The 21,645-nt window shown below is 41.3% G+C and overlaps 1 protein-coding gene across 4 annotated transcripts in view; it reads left to right on the top strand.

The window, feature by feature from the left end:
• The first annotated feature begins 776 nt into the window (after positions 1-776).
• Positions 777-21,645, top strand: part of gsk3ba (glycogen synthase kinase 3 beta, genome duplicate a) — a 44,287-nt gene continuing 23,418 nt past the window's right edge. The window contains exons 1-2 of one of the 4 annotated variants that reach the window (XM_023284703.3): positions 777-1,703; positions 11,680-11,873. In XM_023284703.3, coding sequence (XP_023140471.1) covers positions 1,616-1,703; positions 11,680-11,873 — 282 coding nt within the window. In that variant the 5' untranslated portion in view covers positions 777-1,615. The remainder of the gene's footprint in view (positions 1,704-11,679; positions 11,874-21,645) is intronic. The other 3 variants (XM_023284700.3, XM_023284704.3, XM_023284702.3) reach the window with 3 other exon arrangements.

The raw sequence follows: 21,645 nt of genomic DNA, 5'->3' as shown, positions 1-21,645 counted from the left end.
AGAAAGGAATCAGTAATAAATAGAGCACGTAGTGTAAAATATAACTTTCATCAATATTACTACATAGCCTGCAGTAGTCAATGATATATGCAATATGTATTTATACATAATTCAAAGAATTAAGGTAGCTTGAGACTGACTTTTAAGAATAAAACTTTATTTATGGCATTCTTCATAGACACGGTGCAGCTTAAAGTTCTTTACCAACTGAGAAAGACCATTTATAAACCAGTTAAAATGGCAAGATAAGGATGACAAATGAACCTGGATGAAGAGTGGCAGTGACAGGTCAGCCATGCACACATGCATGATCAGAATTACTAAGCAGTACAATCAGATGGACGTCTCAGAGGGATGCGTTAAGTGGAAAGTGTTGGAGTGAGGTGGAGGACTGGCTTTTGTAACCAACATAGCAACAGTGCTGCATGACCACCGGCGCTCTGTGACAGCTGGGTCCATTTGAACTGACAGTCTGCCGCTGGAGCTCCATTGGCGGATGAACTCATCAATCCTAGGCGTGGATCCGCCCCGTGTCCCTGTCGCGGCGTGGGGAAAAGCCTTTGAAGTCGGGGAAGGCGGCGCCGAGCAAATTATGCCATGTGGTGCTCCGGAGCGGCGCTCTGATTGGTCCGCCGGAACCCCGGTTAACGCCCATTTCTGAAGGATCCCCTCTCTGATTGGCTCATTCGGCCACCCCAGATTCACCGTTTGCGCGTTCACGGTTCTCCAATTCTGCGCCGCGGCTTGCGTCAGCAGCGTGAACCGGTTTGGATGAGGACGCAGCGGTCCTTGGAAGGTTTTACGCAAACGGCGCAGCTCACATGCGCAGCGACAAAGACTGCGAGCCCGAAACCTATGGGGAAGGAATAAAAAAAAAAAAAAAGAAAAAAGAAATTCAGTATCGTCGCAATCTGTACCTAAAGACCATCATTTTGTGAGGAGCTCGCTGCCTCCGGGCCTCGGTGAAGACGCCGAAATTTGACAGCGGCGTGGCCGGATTTTGTGTCGGCGTTGGGCCAGTGAATTGCTTGTACAAGACTGTGGCAACTGGCAGATTTTCCGTTGGACGGTCTGTAGGCTAGGGTATAGCGAGGGAGCCGCCATGGCAGTCGGATCATTGAGCCTCCACATCGGGATATGAAGAGGAGCTGCATGTGTCCCGATTCATCCAGAAAACGCCGCATTTCTCAGTGATCCGCGCCGGATCAATATCTGAACTCTTTGTGAAACTGATTCCGCGTCCTGAAAAGAAATCACTTTTTTTTTTTTTTTGCTTTTAAACCGAGGGGGCCACAGGGAGAGGCCAGATTCATGACTGTTTTAGTCGGAGACGTGTCTTCAGAGGCCCGCTGAAAGAAAACCTGGAATACACGGAAGAAACGATGCTCTGATCGGACGTCTGCTGGGAAAGAAAAGGGTAGTTCATTCGGTGATACCAAGCAGAGTGAAGGATCGTGGGATAAAGGGAGCTCTTTCTGCCTGTCCTCCCTGTGAATTCCACTCAGATTCATTTACTGTCATCCTTTTTGGATGAGAAGGTTCGGCGAGTCGACCTGTCCTGCCGTTTAGCGAGTCACAGTCTCCGAGTCGAGAGAATCTAAAAAGGGATCGGATCATGTCGGGTCGGCCCAGGACCACATCCTTCGCGGAGAGCTGCAAACCAGTGCCGCAGCCCTCCGCTTTCGGCAGCATGAAAGTCAGCAGTAAGTACACCCCCATGTAATTCTAGAGCACCTTTTTCTGCATGCACCAAGGCCCAGCGTGGGGCTGCTAGAGGCTCGCCAAATGCCTCCTCGCTAACCGGGCTGGAAATGTGTCAAGCTAGCACCCGCTGTTAGCTTCCCTGCTAGCCTAGCCCTGTCATGTATCTGTGTCACAGACGGTGCCGTGAGCGCACACCGCTGCGCTCTGACGCGCCGCCCCGGGTCCGGTCAGCCTGACCAGGGTTAGCAGGCCGCGCCGGGCAGGGCCGGGCCAAGAGCGAGGTAGAGCTGGCACCGGCCCAGGTCACACACAAAAACACCCAATCCCTCTCCTTTCTTTTTTTTTGTGATTATTGTTCCACTTGAATGTAGATTAGGTCTCACAGCGGCGTTACTACACAGCGCCTATCATATGCGTAATGGAGTTAAAGCGATAGGGCCGGTTTATTACGCAACTGTTAAAGCAGGAAGGTGCGCCCGTGGTTGACTGACGCGATCCTGGAAAGGGCTGGTTTCCGCTGCTCCTGTTTCTATGTCGAAATTAGACGTCGCGACGCCCGGAGGAAGTGTGACACACAGTATCCTGTTCTGTGAAGCCTCAGTGGCACCGAGCCGGAGGCTGGTTATAGACTGGCTGCAGAGATGGAACCATGCGGCTGTCAGGGCCTAGCAGGGAGGCTGTCAATGCTGGACACATGCAGTTCATCCCATTTCTGCTTCATATCATCCCATCTAATTAGTGTGTGTATGCCGGAGGTTGCAAATAGGAGCTTGATCACATGAGGAGCTGCTCCAACTGTCCAAAAGTCTGCATTCCAGTGACCTCAATTCTAATTGGTCAGACAAATGAATGAAATTTGAACACCTACAGCACCTTTGTCTTATCTTACACACATTTGGGTGTCTGTGAGGTGAAAAAACGTGTTTGTCGAGGAATATCGGTGGTGCTCCAGGGCTGTGATGCGATCATGATGTGTGGTGTTGGGGTGAGGCCCGAGGCTGAGGCTCTCCTCTGGGCCTTGGCACTGGAAACCACTTAGTGGACGATGACACACACAGAAGCAATGAGATGCACTCCAGCCCCAAACCTAACACTCGCCTTGCCCCAGATACTAGTATGGAGGTTTTGGAGCATCCCTGTCAGTGTGATCTAAATGGAAAGGGCAGGGGAAATGCTTCTCAGTGTGTGGAAGTCTTTTGTCAGTAGGTCAGCTATGTGTAAGAACTTGAGGACCTCGTGTTTGGCCTGATTGTTTTTCAGACATAAGCCACTGAATTAGCAGAAAATGCGAGGCTGACCTTGTTGGATTTAACGTTGTAGAAGTATTTTTTTCTTTTGCTGTGTTTTTTTCCAGCCGGATTTTTTTTCTTTTACTCCTAGAGGCTCATCTGGTTCGTCACTACATAATTATGAGTCTTAAAAGGCTGAACCTGGAGTCGCCCAATTTAATGAGCGTTAAATAATTGGATTTCTACAAACAGGTGGCGTCCAGCCCCGTAGAGGAAAGTGCAGCCGTTGATTGCTCAGATGTCCCTCATGGAGAAATGTCAATGCAAAGCAGTTCATGCAATGATCTCTGAAGTTTTATCTTATACAGGAGGCACTGGGATGATGTAAAACAAAGCAAATAGCTGGTGACACTCAAGAAAATGGGAACGCCAACTGTCACTTGTGGGTTTGTTAGGCTGCGTTTTGCCATCTTAATAATGGATTGTGGTCAAAAAGTTGACAGCAACATCTTGTACTCCAGTATAAATGTCGTAGTCACCTTGTCTCAAAGGTTGAATTCCAGTTAAATGTACAGTTTTTGCCATTCCGAGTGAAATTACAGTGATTTTCATTTTTCTTCTGCTTAGCAATCTGATGGATAACACATCAACGAATCAAAATTGAGTCTAAATGCAGCATAAAATCACCAAATAATGTGTTAATATTATTTGGTGCCAATTCACAGTATAAATAATCTCAGGGCACATTAAGGTCAAGATAATATAATATCATCACCTTCCTAAAATAATGGCCGATGCCAGTTTTTGACAAGAATGTTTTTTTTATTTTTTTTTCCTAAATCATCTCCCATGATGCTGCCCACCTCTGGTAAAATCGCCTACATCCTCATCTGAACAGATCATGCGATTCTACCCCTGCCTAGGCCAAGGTTCAGTATGGTGCGGTGTGGTTCAGTTCTTTGTGTTTTCTGAAAAAATAGAAAATTGACTTAGGCCAATATTTTATGAAGATGTCTATTATATTTCAGCAAAAAAAAACAAGTGAATCCAGTCATTCTCTGAGCAGACACTTTGTGACTAATTAGGAAATATTGTGAGGCTTAAGGATGCCGCTCAACAGTTTGTTGATATTTAGTTATCATTTATTGTCTTAAAACTGTAAAAAAAAAACAAATGGTGAAAAATGCCTCATGACAAATTCCTTACAGCTGAGGTGACGAGTGTCTTTGGTGTGGTTGTTCTTTTCGACTAATAATTCCAAAGTTATTGAGTTCGCTGTCATTGAGAAGTGAAATTTTCACATCTTTGGTGAAGGACCCAGCAAATTATGGGCCTTTTTGCCTGGATAAATTGTTTAAGCTAATCAGAATCTTACTATTTTCAGCTCTACTGTAGTGTAAAGAAATGGTTACTTTTGTGAAAATAGTGGATTTCTCAGAAACAAGTGGCTACAGAAACTTTTGTTATACTTCTTCTATTTTCTTATTTATAAAAAAATTAAAATCAATCAGATTTCACTTTCGTAGGTGCAAAATATGCAGCATCATGATTGTACTTTGGATTGACTTATATATAGCACCATGGCACTTTGTTGGAATCTACCTTGACTTGTTTATTTCTCCCTTTCCAGTATGTCGTCTACCACCACCATCACATAACATGTACACACACACGCACACACGTATACACACACACATGCACACACAGACACACACACACACACTTATGCTCATTTGTGTGCGAATAACTTGGCTGATGATCCTAAGCAGCTGTATGATCCTGGAGAGAACACTCCGACCCCTCCCACACATGCAGACGGAAACACACACACACACACACACACACACACTCACACACACACACACACACACACACACACACTTACATTCACACACCCACATGAGCACTCTTAGGTTTTGTTTTTTGGGGGGTGAGGCAGCTGGCCAAGAACAATGAGCGGCTTGTTTAGCATTTCAAAGCTGCAGATCTCTCTGCCTCTTTCTGTCCCTCGCTCACATTTTGCAAGTGATGATGGGAACAAAATGAACTAATTATACTCTTTGATTCCAAATGAAACAGCGGGGCTCGCAGACAAGACAAGAGCCACCAGAATCGCTCAGGATTTTCCACAGAGGGCTGAGTTTTGAGGGGAAGCGTAAAAGGAAGATGATCAACCTCTGCTCGGTGTGTTGGGTGTAGTCGGCGTGGTGGCAGGACTGTGGAGCCGAGGCTCTGCAGGCTGCACACCCATCTGATCTCTAAAATCTCTGCGCCCACATCGTGTCTGGTCATTAAAAAGTCTCCTGTCTCGGTGTGCTGCTTTTTGCTCTGTATCAGTGGTGACATTCCTGCGACTGGATATTCCAGCAGTTATCTCATCAGCTTTACAACAGGGACCAAACACTTTGCACTTTGCGTGATGCTCTGCACCGACACAGTGTGTACATGCTTCTGCTGGCGGCACAGACCAGGCATGTGGGCAGCGGTGGCCGGGTGAGATTCCCCACACTGGCAGAATGCTGCTCAGTGACCAGCAGGCCGGCTGTGGTCGGACTCAGCAGCTTTCCGGTGCGAATGTCATCTGGGCGTTCCTGTAAAAACAGAGGATGCATGTCAGGGAAACTAAACTTCATGAATGAAGGTTACAAAAATATGTCTGAATACAGTTATAACAAATACCATCTTGATCTGCACAGCTACAACCATCTTACTTATGTTTCTCTATACTTTATATTGATGTGTTCACTGTCATAAGCCAGGTGAAAGTGGTCATGACATTTTGAAATGTTTGAAATGTTTATAATTAGGGATGTCCGATAGTATCGGCCTTATATTGGCATAAAAATGTAATATCAGTCAATATTATTATTGTTTTTTTTGCCGTTTTTTTTTGAAAACCGATAAAATAATGCCTGGATTTCACCAGCATTTACTGGACTAATGGAGGCAGTGAGGGAGAGTGTGAACTGTTGTTGGAAATGATTAAAAAAAATTACACACATATGATATTTTTTCCGTAACTTAAGTTGAAGTAGTTTTCTTATTTTGCACAGACAATGTTTACATTTGGAAAGCCTTGTTGCACATGAGAATGTATCCAATGGGCATCACAATAAAATTAGACACGATGTGTTAATTCCACCGCAGGAGATATGTGATGTTACCTACAATTAGTTAAATAGCCCACATATTTTCACATCTGTTGATAACGGAATCAGAAATTGAGAGTTGTACAATATCAGTTATTGGCAAAAAAATCCAATATTGGACATCCCTACTTATAATGTCATCCTCTGGTCTGAATTCGCATTACAGTATGTGTTGGGGATAGACCAGCTGTCGGTATGGTTGATTATTTTGACCGGTATTTGGCATTTTTGTGGTTGGTATGGTTTTATGGTCTATCTATTTGTCTTATTGGTATTTCTATTGACCGATTATTGATAAACTAAATGTGCTACTTCAGGTCTGATGCAGCCATGTGTCTATAGCAGTGACTCCAAAAACTGAACAAGAAACACAAGCCGTTGCCACAAACCACTAGCTCCTCTTACGGTGGCTACGGCTATGCTAATGGCTAGCGGCTAAGTTAGAAGGCAGCCACATAGAACCCTGAAGTCTGGAAAACAAGAATTATTAATGCTTTAAGATGTGAACCTTATTGGATAATAAAGATTATAGAACATATGAAAGATTAAGAAAATAGGAAAGACGTAACTGCAAAAGACAAACTGATCAATCTCACTTGATCCCACATAAACTAGAGGAGAGCGTCCTAATTTAGTCAGTCCTATTTCTATTTTACATATTCAGTTATAGTTATTATTAATGAAGAAACCTGGTTATGAATGACAGGTTTCCTTTCTTGATTACCAATAATTTCCACTGGTATCGGCCCTAAAAAAAGAGAGGGTCTTATTTCGGTCGATCCCTAGTTCGTGTAATATTATATATGCAGTATATACACAAGTGATTGTATGCATTTGTTTGCCAGATTTCCAAGAGCAGTGAACACATGGACAATTTGGCAGGTTCTTATTATGTGACGTTGACTTGTAGTGATGCCACATGAATGGTGTGAAAATCTTCCTTCACCCTGCAGTAAATACGTGATGAATTTTACTACCACTACATGATTACCACTGTAAATGTTTACCCTTATAGTGCCTCTAAATGGGTCGCTCATCGACTTTATACACATAATGTCTATATTTAGTCTTCTGTGCAGTACAAATGTGAAAAATGCACCCAGACAGTTATTGATCCTGGATCTTGCAAATGAAAAGTGAAGTATTCGACTGAGATGATGACATCTGTGTCAAGGAAATGCTGTATCTCAGCACAGTTTTCAATAATGTTGGATTATTTAAGTATTTATCATGTAATGTGGGATCATACATGCCAGAATGAGTGAACAGCAAAACGCAATTTCTGTAAGATTTTGAGCTGCGAGTGTGTCAGCGCCTGGAGAAAAGTTGTAGTTGTGGTGGGAAAAAAAAGTCCTGAATGAAGGTGTGAATAAAAATTTGCCAGGTCACACCAAGACTTGGCAGAAAGGCAGAAAACTGAGACTCGGCACTTAAAAGTTCCCACGCTGTGTGTGTCACTGAAGTACACACAGAATCTGAATCACCAAACAATTCACACTCCATCACAGAGGAATGATAATTCATCCTGAGTGTTGTAAGATTTTCGGCATTGTTTTGCAAACTTGTACTTTTTGTGAGCATATAATAAACTTCATAGAATGTGTAGCACCTTATTTATTTGTGTGATGGCAGAAAATGCAGAATATGTTTTAAGGCAGGGGTGTGAAGAAGGCGGTCCAAAACCAGCCAGCCACAGGGTTATCATAAAAAATACTATGTTTCTCATGGTTCTTTTGTCATTTTGAGTTTAATTTTTTAATACTTTGTCTTTTTTTGTCTGACTTTTGTTGTTTGTCTCATGTTTTTGTCGTTTTGTGTTTCCTTTTTGTCTTGCTTGTGTTGTTTGTCTATTTTTTTGTAATTTTATTTCTCGCTTTTGTCATTTTTTGTCTTGTTTTTGTCATTTGTGGAATTTTTGTTGTCTTATTTTCACTGTTTTGTGTCATTTTTTTTGTCTCGCCTGTGTCATTTGTCCATTTTTATTTTTTGCTGTGTAACTTTTTGTCAAATTTTTTGGCTCTTCTTTGTTTTGTTTTGTGCCTTTTGTCTAATTTTTTGTTGTTTAGTGTCATTTTGCATCTCATTTTTGTGATATTTTGTCTTGTTTTTGTTGCATTTTGTCTTTTTCTGACTTTTGTTGTTTTTATCATTAAGTAAAATGCTACATCATTCAGTTCCAGATACCTGTGGCTAAATGTTTTTTTACTTTGTAGAAAGTCTGTGATCTGTAAGTTGTAATGCGTAAATGATAAAATGAGGTATAATATTGTTGAAATTGAACTTATTTTTCTTCAGAAATTCCCGGTTGTTCATAATGTTTTGTAAAAAGAAAATTCCTTAAATGTGAACATTTTCAAAACGTACCATTTTGTACTAAAACAAAGTAAAAATTTGGAGTTGTGGTTATTTATAGGTGATTATGCTGTGATTTTACTGGTCTGGCCCACTTGAGATCAAATTGGGCTGAATGTGGAACCTGAACTAAAATGAATTTGACACCTCTGCTTTGAGGTATTCATATTTACACAAACACAGATGAGTTTAAGACATTTTGCATGTGTCGTTGAGTGACAGCCTTTATAGACAGACATTACAGTATCCGTATCAAACTTTAAATGATCCCCAGCCCTGCTTTTATCCTCTAGCTGCTCGACATTAGCGCTGCTTTGCCCCCACTGTGTGCATGCGTTAGCCATATTCAGTTGTGACCTGAACTAGTCTGGTGACCTGAATTGAATATTGATGCCTCTGGCTAAAAGTTGCAACAGCCATCTCTCTTGTGCCACTTTGCATCTGAGCAACACAGCATATGCACATGAAGCAACGCTCTGTGATTTCTTACACCAGTTGTATTCTGGCGGCAGGCTGATTGACAGTAACCATGGCAACAGTTGCAAGCTCACGCTGCAAGGTGTTTGTGCTTTCGCCAATTTCTCGGTAATTGCTGTGAATTTCATGTTTGTTTCATTATAATTTAGGGGACACTTTCCATGTTCCAGGGGACGATTTTGACATTTAATTTTCTAATGGTTCCATCCTGAGGATTATTTATTAGAATAAAAAGGTGTCTCTGGCTTCTAAAGAAGGTAATCCTTCATTTGCTGCTTATTTCCCGTGACAGTTTCCTACTATTATAAAATGAAGAGAAGTCTGTGTGAAGACTGACAGATAATGAAAAGGATTTGAGGCTTCTCCAGATTAGTGTGTGAAAGGTTGCGCTTCCTATAGGCTTACAATCAACCAGTGACAATGCAAAAAAAAAAAAAAAAAGCAATTTCAAATACACTCTGATTTCTTCCCGTTTTACTCCAGTGTTGGATCTCACTGTGAGCTCTATGTGTTCGTCTGTGTGTGTGAGAATGTGCAGACTTTTCTCACGGTTTGAGGAAGTGCAGAGGCGTCATAGAAATGGCCCTGCTGGAATATGTAGGCAGAGTTTTATTCCTTTCTCTCTCTCTCACACACACACAGACGCTCTTGGAAAGTCTATTTCTGTCGTTACAGAATCCTTCTTCAGTTTCTCTTTCTAGACTGTCCTGGAGAGAGAAAGTCTTTTTGGTTTCTTGGGCCTTTTCACCTGTTTTCTCACATTCTTTCCCTGCTCTTTGAATGTGATTGCATCTTCAGTAACTGGACTCTTCAAAATAAACGGTGGAATCACACAAATAGTGCAACACACACTTGCATAAATTAGTATTTTCTGTCCTGGTTGAACCCTGAGCGTTTCGCTTGAGTGATTGTGTGCACGTGCAGGCATCAAAATCAATAACCCTGCTGGAAAAAAAGCCCATCCAGCCAGTGAGTATGAGACGGATAAGACCAGGGGACGTCCACTCTGTCTGTTACAATCTGAGTCAAAATTACAGCTTTAAAATAATTCAAACCCTGCAGCGTTAATCAACATAAGCAGATTGTTTAACGAAAACACTCACGCAGACGACTTAGAGGGTGGTGTTTTGCCAGAAGTCAGCATGACACGTCCACATCCACCCGTCGTGGACAGGACACCGTGGCCTGCCAGCGTCCTCCATGTGGAGGTGTTCTGCTAACACTGCATGCTGCACGAGCTCGCTGCTAAATAACACCATGATCTGGAACAGCCAGGCAGCTCTAATCCATCCATCAACACACCATGAGCTGCTGGCAAACGTGTCGGCTGCCGACTATCTCCGAAACGCACCTAAAATTGGAGGTGAAGCTATTTTCAATGCTCTTGCATTTATTTAGGCTCCTCTGCTGATGTTTGTGTGAAAGAAGGATATGCTCATGAGAAGCTGATTTGGAGAGGATTTGGGTGTTGTTGGTTGCGTGGGTTGTGTGGAGGTTTTGGGGTTAATTCTGGAGTCATTCAAAGATTGGAGATATAGAAGCTGTAGTTGTAACTTGTGATACACACTCTTGTTGGTCATTATTTCCACAGCCAGCTCGTGTGGACTTTAGCCATTGACACTACTACAGAGAGGAGAAGGGAGAGGCAGTCTGAGGTTACATGTGGGATTTTTGGGTTGTTTAAGACAAAAGTTGAGAAATATGGGGAAGTCTTTGGTCCTAAATCAAAGATGGTAGAAATAAATCACCTTATAAGACGTGTCTATTGGAAGTTCGATGTCCAAAACAGCCTCCAGCAAAAAAAAAATCTGACACTCAGACTGTTCAGAACCAAATTCTCACACTGTCTGCTGCTACGATCCACGTCTACAAACCAAGCAACCGCCAGAGTGCAACATTAAAGGATGAAGAAAACACTGGTCTCATGTTTGAATAAAGTTGAGGAGTTTGGAGTCCAAACTTTCTGTTTTTTATGGAACACCACTGGCTTTTGGAATGTACAGCAAGCAAAAAATAATTTATTTTTTCTCAGTTTGAAGAATGGACTGGCCATTTTTACTATTATTTGACATTTTATCAACTGATTGCTTATTAGAAAATACGATTACAGATCAAGAAAATCACTGTCAGTTGTGGCATTTCTTTAGATTACCTTGGTAAAGGTGCTGTCAACCAAAAAAAAAAAAAAAAAAACCGTGGTCAACTGAAATTTTACCCACTTTTCAACTAATTGATTGGTCACGAAGGGGAAAAAAAATCTGCATGTTATGTATAGATTAACTAAATCAGCTACAGTGCCAAAATAAATGATGCATAAACATAAAAAGCTAGTATTTGCAACACATTAAATCAGTTGTTTTTCAGTGAAATGATGGTAACAGCACACTCAGTGTCTTTGACATGATGTCAGTTAGTTTGGAGGCGAGTAAATGTTCAATAAACATAAATGCTAAATTAGTTGGAAATCTCTACTGGGATCAGCAAGTTCAAAGTTGGGAAAATACAGGAGTGTCTGTTCCTCCCACTGCCAAAAACAATGGATTAATCCCGGAAGGCTATTGATGTACCTCTTCAGTTTAAGTATGTTTCCTAATGAAAGCAGCGCTGCGAACCGTCCCACCAAATTGGGAGCATATCGAGCATACAGCTGACTACAGCCCTACATGCTAGTTCTCTATGACTGTAGACGCTACTCCTTGATATGAAGTCCTGATTTTGTGCCTATTTTCTTCTGAGCATGTCTCCTATCTCTTTGTGTCTCTCTGAAGGGGATAAAGATGGCAGCAAGGTAACGACAGTCGTGGCCACCCCCGGCCAAGGCCCCGACCGGCCACAGGAGGTGAGCTACACGGACACTAAAGTCATCGGCAACGGGTCTTTCGGCGTCGTCTACCAAGCCAAACTGTGTGACTCCGGGGAGCTGGTGGCCATCAAGAAAGTCCTGCAAGACAAAAGGTTTAAGGTAAAAAAACAAAACAAACAAAAAACCTGCACATACACACTCACAAACACAATGTCAGCTGACTCCCCTCTCTGTCTGAACAACAAAATGCAAGAAGCAAAAGAACAGAGATAGACAGTGTGTGTAAATGATGACGGTGCACATAAACGTCTCTTCCCTCCTTAATGGATGTGACTGAGGAACTGAACGAGACGTGAATGGAGCGATCTTTCACACGAACAGGGAGATCAGAGAAGCTGCGAAGCGAGAGAAAACAAAAGGAGAAACTTCGGAGTGTTTTGCATTCAGCACATTCCTGCTTTAATGTGTGTTGCAGGAAGTGTGTGTGTGTGTGTGTGTGTGTGTGTGTGTGTGTGTGTGTGTGTGTGTGTGTGTGTGTGTGTGTGTGTGGTAGTGGTGGGAGGGTCTTTCGTCGCACAAACAAACTTGAACCCATTAATACTCAGACATCTGTCAGGTTTAGTCCAGTTGCCACCTTGGAAATGTCAGGTTTCTTTCCAAGTAAGGCTCTGCTGGAATGTCCCTCCTGAGCTTTGAATAGATTTGACTGATGGCTTGTTGTTCCTTCACTGGGGACAACGTTGTCTCAGCTCCAGTTTACATGTTTGTACATGGACTTTAGTAGCCTGGTCATGAGGCTGCTGATCATACTTTGGATATAATGGTTACATGGACATGCAGGAATCTGGTCTGTACATTACAAAGATTAGCATCCAGGTTAAAGTTTACTGACCTGACCTGTATCCGTTGGGAAACCTGCATCCTGTTTATTACAGACTTGAAAACAGTGTTTGTTTAGAGTGTACCAAGCATATTTAAAGCTTTCATTACCAGAAAAATCTTTCAGAAACCTGGGTAGGATACATACATTCAACAGTATCTCAGTTTCTTTTGGAGTAGCTGACACGTTCGGTTTCTTGACACCTAATTAAGGACTTACCCAGGTTTCTAAAACAGATGATTTACCTCCAGAAACACAAAACGATTATATCCAGGATGTATACACACTCCCTGTCACTGGTGCTCGATTTCAGAAGATTCTCATTAAGTTTTATGAGCTTTAAAAATGAGGCTAGAGCTGCACAGTGTTTTAGTCACATGCTCAAGTTAAAGAAAAAACAGGATAAGGGCTCAACATGTTATTAAATTGAGAGTTTTGTCATAATTCTGCCTGATATTTTGGCGGCTACATTTATTAAATAAACCAAACTTAAACCCATGCAGTTTAAGTCAATAGCCCTGCAATAAATCATGACTTTAGAATATAGGTTATATATTAATTGCATTAATAAGAGCACCCTATTGTCATCTGTATAAATGGAGACAAATTATTAGTTTAATTCACATGCTACGTACTTGAAAATGACCTTAAGTTTGAATCTCTCTAAACAAAGAAAATGATTTATTGCATGCTTGTGTATTATGCCACATTAATTTTGCAACATGCACTTAATATACCAGCATTTAACAATTGAGTGGATGTTGGTATTTCTTTTAGTATTTTTTTTTTTTTTTAAATTTCAAGTATAACATGAACTAGTCTCATCTAAACATAGCAATTACTAGGCACTTCTGGATGCAACTTTTTAAGCAATCATGAAAAGCTTTTGTGCTGATTGGAGGGAGCACATTTCTACCTTCTGATTACTGACTAGAACCGTTTACGCCGTAGTGTAACAGTGTGACTGTCAGTTTTGTAGCAGAAACTTCTCCTTCAAGGTTCTGCCAGTTATAGGGGGGAAAAATAGACAGAACAAAGACATTTGCAAATGTTATTCCCAACGTGAATCCCTTTGTGTCTCTATATCACATATGCTCAGGCTTTTACAGAACAGCCAGTGTGCACAGTGAGGATGATGCAGTACAATGTGGTACTATAGTGTTTCCCACATGACTGCTGAAAAACCTGCACATGACCGTATTCTAAACAGGCTTTCAGTTCATTTAAACATCTTGCATTAATAATGGAGGACGGCAGCGATGGGAAAGAATCTACCTTAAGTGAGGTCTTGGAGCAGCACCGCATTTAGTCTTCTGCTGAGACACTTGAAGTTTTCAGGGATGCACAAGGGAAGAACATCAAACCCCCTGACCTTCTGGATCTGTGTGTTTACGCATATTTCAGTCATTGCAGAATAAGGCTTTATTTGGTTATGTGACGTAAAATTGCTCACAGCAAAAACTCTGACTTGTTATAGTAGAAAACGAGCACGCATATTAGCGATGGCTACTAGTGTTCCAGTAAACCGTAGCAGTGAGCATGAACAAACACTGAAGTAGCTAAATGCCATTCTGTTATCAGAAATTGTGCTTTTCCACCGTGACATGGGAAAATGTGTTCGGTAGGAAAGAGTCAGATCAAAATCAGTCTGTTTATTTGTTCTTGAAGGGGTGCTTCGAGATCTGCAAAATTAAGAATGCGTAATTCACATTTTCACATTTTTCACATTTTCACATTTACGCTGCCAGTCCAAAAAAAAAAAATAGTCGCACTCTAACATTTCATTGGACCGCCTTTAGCTCTGAATATGACACACATTCGCCATGGCATTGTTTCGATAAGCTTCTGCAATGTCACAGCATTTATTTCTGTCCAGAGATGCATTAGTTTTCTACTATGGTCTTGCATTGATGATGGGAGAGTCGGACTGATGAGCAAAGCCTTCTCCAGAACATCCCAAAGATTCTCAGTGGGGCTGAGATCTGGATTCTGTGGAGGACAATCTATGTGTGAAAATGATGTCTCATGCTCCCTGAACCACTCATTCACAATGTTCACCTCATAAATCCCAAGATCGTCGTCTTGGAACATGTCCATGCCATCAGGGAAGAAAAACTCCATTGATGGAAAGACCTGGTCATTCAGTATATTCAGGTAATCAGCTGACCTCATTCTTTGGGAACATAACGTTGCTGAACCTGACCAACCCCAGATCATAACTCTAACCCCCACAGGCTGGTAGACACTAGCCATGATGAGTTCATCACTTCATCTGCCTCTCTTCTTACCCTGATGCCCCCATCACTTTGGAACAGGGTGAATCTGGATCAGACCACATGACCTTCTTCCATTACTCCAGAGTTCAATCTTTATGCTACCTAAGCCTTTTTTTCTGATTATTCTTGCTGATCAGTTTTCTTATTTTGCACAGACAATGTTTACATTTGAAAGCCTTGTAGCATTTGAGAATGCGTCCAATGGGGCATTACAATGAAATTAGGCATGATATATTAATTCCACGACAGGAGATATGTGATGTTACCTAAAATTAGTTAAATAGCCCACATGTAACAGTATCGGTTGATATCAGAACCGGAAATTGAGTTATCGGCAAAAAAAGCCAATATCGGACATCCCTACACAGAAGCTCAAGCTGTTTCCTTCTTGCTCATTATTTTATTTTCAACTTTGAATTATGTTCTGCTTTAAGTCAAATTCTCTTAATGTTGAGAGGAGTCGAGGAGTAAAAGCAGCTTCACTGTTGTCTGCCAGACTCCCAACCTGCCGCTCCTTTTTTCTGTGAGAGGCGCTGAAGTTTAGTCAGATCTGTTTGCCTGTAGCGTTTTCACCAGACTGGTTCAGCGAAATACTTGAGCAGCTCAGCGCCCGGAGTTTAACCTCTGAGGTTCGACACAGTTTTCCAGCATGTGTTAGTCTATCCGAAACCAGACAAGATAAATGAAGTCACTTAATGGTGTGGGGGTCGACCATCTGCCACCAAACTCACACCGCTTGTTCAGGACGCACACACACACTCTCTGCGACTGCGGCCATGATGAAGTCATATCCTGTTCTTCATGTTAGCCTGTGGTTAGCCAGAAACGCTAGCAGGTTGCATCTTTAAGCAGCTCAGTGGTCAGCTGAACGTCACGCTGTTTTATTGTTCAGTTTCCTCCTCAGAGCAGACTCTGCTCTCATCTGTCTCTCTCTTTCTTTCTCACTTGCTCCTGCTTGCTCAGCCTGTCCTCTTTGTGAACAGCTTGTTAGGAAAAATGAAGCAAATGAGCGCTAAGACTTTTCACATGACTGTCAAGCACGCGCCATCAAGTGTGCGTTACCCCGTCGCACACAAATACAAACCCCAAACACCTGCGTTCTATTTTCTTCTTGTCACTCATCTTCAAAAAAGTCTTTTCTCCACACTTCTGTTTTTTTTTTGCTGTCTGATCTGGCACTCATCTTTGAAGGGATCCTGGCTTGACTAAACCCTGTCAGTCCAACATGTGCTTTGTTTTCTCTCACGAGTCACATAGGGTGATCATGTGAACGGGCTCTGCGTTCGGGTGGAGCTGATGAATGTGTGAGACAGTCTTGGTGGGCTGCTTGTGGTGCATTATGGGATAGGTCCTCCTCCCTTTGCATCTGAGGGATCACATATCAGCCGATTGGAAAATGGATGCTGGCATTAGAACCAGCGCTCACTCACAAATACACAGTGCATATGTGAGGATCATTATCTTGTTGAAAGGTCCACTTCCGGTTCAACTTTCAGACAGATGGCCTCACATTATCTTCAAGCACTCTCTGATCTGATGCAGAATTCAGAGCTGAATCAATCTCTGCAAGCTGCTCAGTCCCTCAGGCAGGGCAGAAACCTCAAACCATAATACCTCCACCACCATGCTTCACAGATAGTATGAGGTTTTTCTCTAGAAAATCCGCCGTCTACTGTTGTCCGATTCATCTAAAAAGTCCCGCTCTTTGCCTGTATATACACTAGCAAACTGTGCTTTTGCTCTGGTGTTCTTTTTGGATGGCGAGGCTTTTTCCTGGCACGCCTCCAGTGCAGGTTGAATTTGTGCAATCTCTTTCTCATTGTAGATGCAGCACTTTGACGCCGACGGCTGCAGCAGTTAACTGCAGATCCTGTGATGAAATGTTAGGATTTTTGGACGCTTGTTTTTGCATCAAACTGCCTGCTGCTGGGCTGAATTTGCTGGAGCAGCCAGTCCTGGACAAGTTGGCAGTCGTTTCAAAATGGCACCACTTGTAGATGACTTTATTCACAGTGGAATGATTTACGTCAAATAAATTGGAGATGTTTTTTTAAAATCCATTACCAGGCTTAGGGTCATCCGCACCAGTTTTTTTTGTTATTGTGAAGGCCTTAGAGAGCTCTTTAGATCTTGGCATGATGACACCACGCATGGCAACAGCAAAGAGAACACCAGACACTGGATGTCAGGGGTTTAAATAAGACAGGCTCCATCTTTTACTCTCAAATGAAGCTGAAATAAGTGGCACCTAATGTGGGACTAATCTGAAACCCCTGATTCTAATTGTACAGATTTGAAGGTGTAATAAATAAGACCATACTATACAGCAGGGTTCACTAACTGGCGGATCGCGGTCCAGATCCAGACCCAGATGACGTCTTATAGGACCCGGACCTGTAATGGGATTTTAAATATCACGTTTCTATTTTAACGGCGCAGTTTTTCCAGTGTTTACGGCATTGGTTATCAGCTCAGGAAACATACCGACCAATTACGTACGAGTTCAGCCATCCCACTTGACTCTACTCAGCCAATGAAGTTGTTCAAAAAACAGTTGACAGGTGACGGACAGACAGGAAGAGGACAAACAAAAAAGGACAATAAATAACGCGACACCGAGAGGAAAGTAGCCCTGCACATACTGACCATGTTTGGCTCAAAATGTTTAATTGTTTACATTTTTTGAGATTTAGGTATCGTTATAGATGTATATAAGTTGATTCAGGTTGTTCAGTCATTATTTTTTCAAGTTCTGTGATTTATTTTAAGATGTACAGTTATATCAAAAGTTATTTATTAATAAATGTTGTAAAAATGTTTTTGAACTGTACTGAATTTATTTGGTTTGATGGTCAGTTATTGATTACATGCAGACACTAATAAAACTACTAGCTTACATCAACATATATCACACTAATTCAAGTTAGACATTATGATGTTCCAGACCTTTGCTTTCATAAATTTTCTCTGACTGGACCTCTTGGAATTTTAGTTGAATATCCCTGCTATATAATATGCCGGCACAAAGCTGTGTATGACCCAGTAGGTAGTATGTCAAATGTAGTGTACGATGTCAGGTTAGATTTTAATGTATGCGAGCCAGCAGATTTTTCTGGCCACAATCCCTCACATACGTTACGGTGTCTCATGTGAATATAAACAAGCTGACAGATAACAGCTCATTTCGCACTACAGAGTCTAGACAAAAGCTTAAGATGTAAGATTATGATAAAGTATGTCAAAGCTATATGTATACTGCATGAGACAGTTTGTACTTTCTAAGCCAGCTGTACTGAAAGTGATAAAAGTATGCGATTTTGAACGCAGCTTAGGGCTATACTTACTTTTTCCCACGTGACCCATTTGTCTTCTTAAGAAAATGACTGCAAAATGTCATTCAAACAGGATGAAGTGTTTACTTTTTAAAATATGTTGAAAGAAAGCATTATTTTCAATGGGATGAACTTTGTTTTTCACAACTATATGGCAAAAATCTTGCAGCAAAATCAAGAAGCTGATAGATTTGTGGGTAGTTACGACAGTAATCTCTTTAAACTGTAAAACTACTTTATTGTTTACAGTCTCTATCATCCGTGAGCTTAAGCACAAAAAGCTATAAAACCAGCTGTGTGTCGGTGCAGGTTTTACGGTATCGCTCCGCACACTTAATCTTTTTGCAAACTGCATGTGGCTTCATTTGGCAGTTGACATCAGCAGCATGAAGTGGTCAGGTGTAGCACTCCCAGCAGCCTGCAATCAGAGCATTTCTCTCCCTCTGTCTTTACTTCCACTCAGTCTGTCTCCTCCTGTCTCTGCCGGCTGGGCGGCTGACACACTGGAGGATGACAGGTCAGCAGGAATGACTGCAGTATAAGTGGAGCTGGGCAGCCTGTCTGCTCTCCCTCCATATGGTACAATCTCTCTCACACATTACAACACACACACACACACACACACACACACACACGCACGCCCTCAAACACTCTGGTGCAAGAAGACGAGGGCGTTGCCTGCGGTGCACGATGGTTCGATGGCTGGTCTGTGACCCATGCACAATGATGTCACTTTATGATGTGGGGGTTGTGTGATCGTAGTTGTGCAAAGGGTGAAAAAGCAGCGGGGAGGACTGTGGGAAGCATTTGCATCTGCTGGTAAGTGAATTAGGCAGGGAGGAGAGGAGGGGTTGTCTATACCAGACTGCTGAGCTACAAGATGCTGCTGCCGAGGTCGAGTAGTGGACAGACAGGTCTCTCTGTTCTGTTAAAAAATGAATGACAGGGTTTTATATCCTGAAAAAGTGAAGGACAGCAGCGATTTTCACTCCACCAGTCAGCCTGGTGCTGACCCACATAACAGGGAATCTCATTAGATCGTTCAACGAGCATCACGGACGGTTTTTTCCTGTTTTGTCGAACTCATTCAGTCAGTCGGCCGGTTGCCTTGTCTGCTTGTCAATCAGCCACGTAGCTGCTGTATAGAGCTAAAATTCTGATAATCAACCAACAAAGTGTGCTGCCAAAACTTGAAATGTGCTATCAGATGTCTTGTATGTGTGATATATTGTGTATTTGATGCTATTTTGCACTTTGAAATAGGTTTCCATACAATTTTGTTGTGCACGTACAATGACAAATAAAAATCTTCTCTTTTTAGTCAAAATACCAGACGTTCACTGGTTCCAGCTGGTCAAATGTGAATATTTGCTGGTTTTCTTTCTCTTCTATGACAGTTAATTGAATAGCTTTGCTTGAATAGCTCTGTTTTGAAAATTCTACTTGGGTTCAGGGAAATTGTGATGGACATTTTTAATTATTTTATGACATGTAATGAACAAACACTGTTTCAGGGCTGCAAAAAAACCCAATTAATTCCACTATCGGTTAATCTTCTAATTTTTTCTAAGAAGTGTTTCTTGTAGTCGTGACAAATAATACCCATCACAGTTTCCTACAGCCCAAGGTGACATGTTAAGATGTCAGCAGAACAAGTAAAGATGCTCAGTTTATTACCACATAAGACAAAGGAAATCAGCAAATCCACACAATTTAGAGGCTTGAACTCAGGAATTATTTGCAGTTTTTATTGACTAGACTTAAACAGTTAATCAGTCCAAGTAATGGTCTGTCAGCTAAATAATCATTTCTAGCTGCTGCCCTACATAACTAGTCATATAATGAAGATGCTAAACCTCTTAGTTCTGTATGATCAGAGTTTAGAAATGCAACTTTTTATGGGTATCTTCCACTTCTTGAATCATATCTGGAATCAATTGTATTTCACATCTGAAATCTGGGAATTATCATCCAAACTTGAGTGTCAATTTGTCATTCATCCTGTGTTGCATGAAGTTTTTTTGCATTAGTTAAAGGAGCTCATGAAACAGGCTCCTTTTTACATCAAGTATCATTACTGTGCACCTCGAAAATATCACAAAAATGAGAGTGTTTTATTTTTTCCACGTTCCACAAATGATCAACTGGGTCAATATATAATTGAAGGACTTTTGAAGTCCATGGGATATATCTTGTATACATTTTTATTAAAAGTAAAAAAAAAAACTAATGTTTTTTAATGTTCATTATGATCATGTCTTTACAAATTCCATAATTATTTATTATGGAAACAATCGCTTATTAATAAAAATTGATTGGATGTCACTAGAATGTCAACTAAACCGTCCCAATTTAATAACAACCACCTTCTAATTAGCTAAACAATAATAAAATGAGCATATTTAAAAATTGTTTTGATTGTGTTCTTTTTATCAAGTTGAGATAATCATGACAGATATCTGTTTTATATCAAATTTTACATGGAAAATCACAAATTGTATCTGTGTCTGAGAAATCATTTTCAACTAAGTTCCCCATTACAAAAACACCTACAAGGAAGTGTGTTAATTCCAGATCACATGACCTGCTCCACATGATGTCACTTCCTCCTGAAGGAAAGACTGACAAGACTCCAAGGCTTTCTTAGTTATTTCATATAAATTGTATATATAATATTTTGAAGAATCTTTCTGTAAAAATGCCATGTGGTGTTTGGTTATAGACGGCTACATTGAGTTTTGGGCCTGAAAACAGCAAAAGTGTCAACTATGATACAAGAAGTCCCACAATTGTATATTGACTCAACTGAACTTGAGCGTTGGTTGGTCATTCAGCCAGCGTCAGATTTCAGTGTGTGTTTTTAGTCAATTAAGACAGCTGATGGTCCCATGTGAGCCCATTTTGACAAGTGAAAAGACGACCAGGGGGTGATTTTTCTGTGCCAAACCTGAAGTCTATCTCTACACATGACCACACCGGTTAATTGCACATCTCAGAAGTGTCTCCACAACCTTTTCCCCCCAGAAATCTACATTTTTTTGTCAGCCAATTAGCTCAGTTTTCAGTGTGTTTACAATTGAATAAGTCAGCAAGCACATCTACTGATGAATTACATTGTCAGTGGCAATATATGTCTGGATTTTCACAATAAGACTCCATTTATACATATGTGTGGCTTGCTTCAGGTAAATCCCACATTGCAACTTAAAGATGAGAAGCTGTAATAAATTTCTGATTCAGGATATTAATATGCACGTCACTGCACTCGGTTTCCACCATTCAAATCGCACATGACTTCTGAAACAAAAGTCAGATTATTATGTAACGACTCGACTGCTCTGCCACAGACTGGTTTTTAATTTATCCCTGCATTAAGCTTTCTTCTCTGTTCTCTGCTATGTTCTCTCTCTGTTCTGAAAACCACCCATTTATTTCTCTACACT

This window comes from Amphiprion ocellaris, chromosome 11 (assembly GCF_022539595.1).
Source record: "Amphiprion ocellaris isolate individual 3 ecotype Okinawa chromosome 11, ASM2253959v1, whole genome shotgun sequence".
Lineage (NCBI taxonomy): Eukaryota > Metazoa > Chordata > Actinopteri > Pomacentridae > Amphiprion > Amphiprion ocellaris.
Note: the sequence above shows the minus strand (reverse complement) of the source record. Positions and strands in the feature narration are given on the sequence as shown.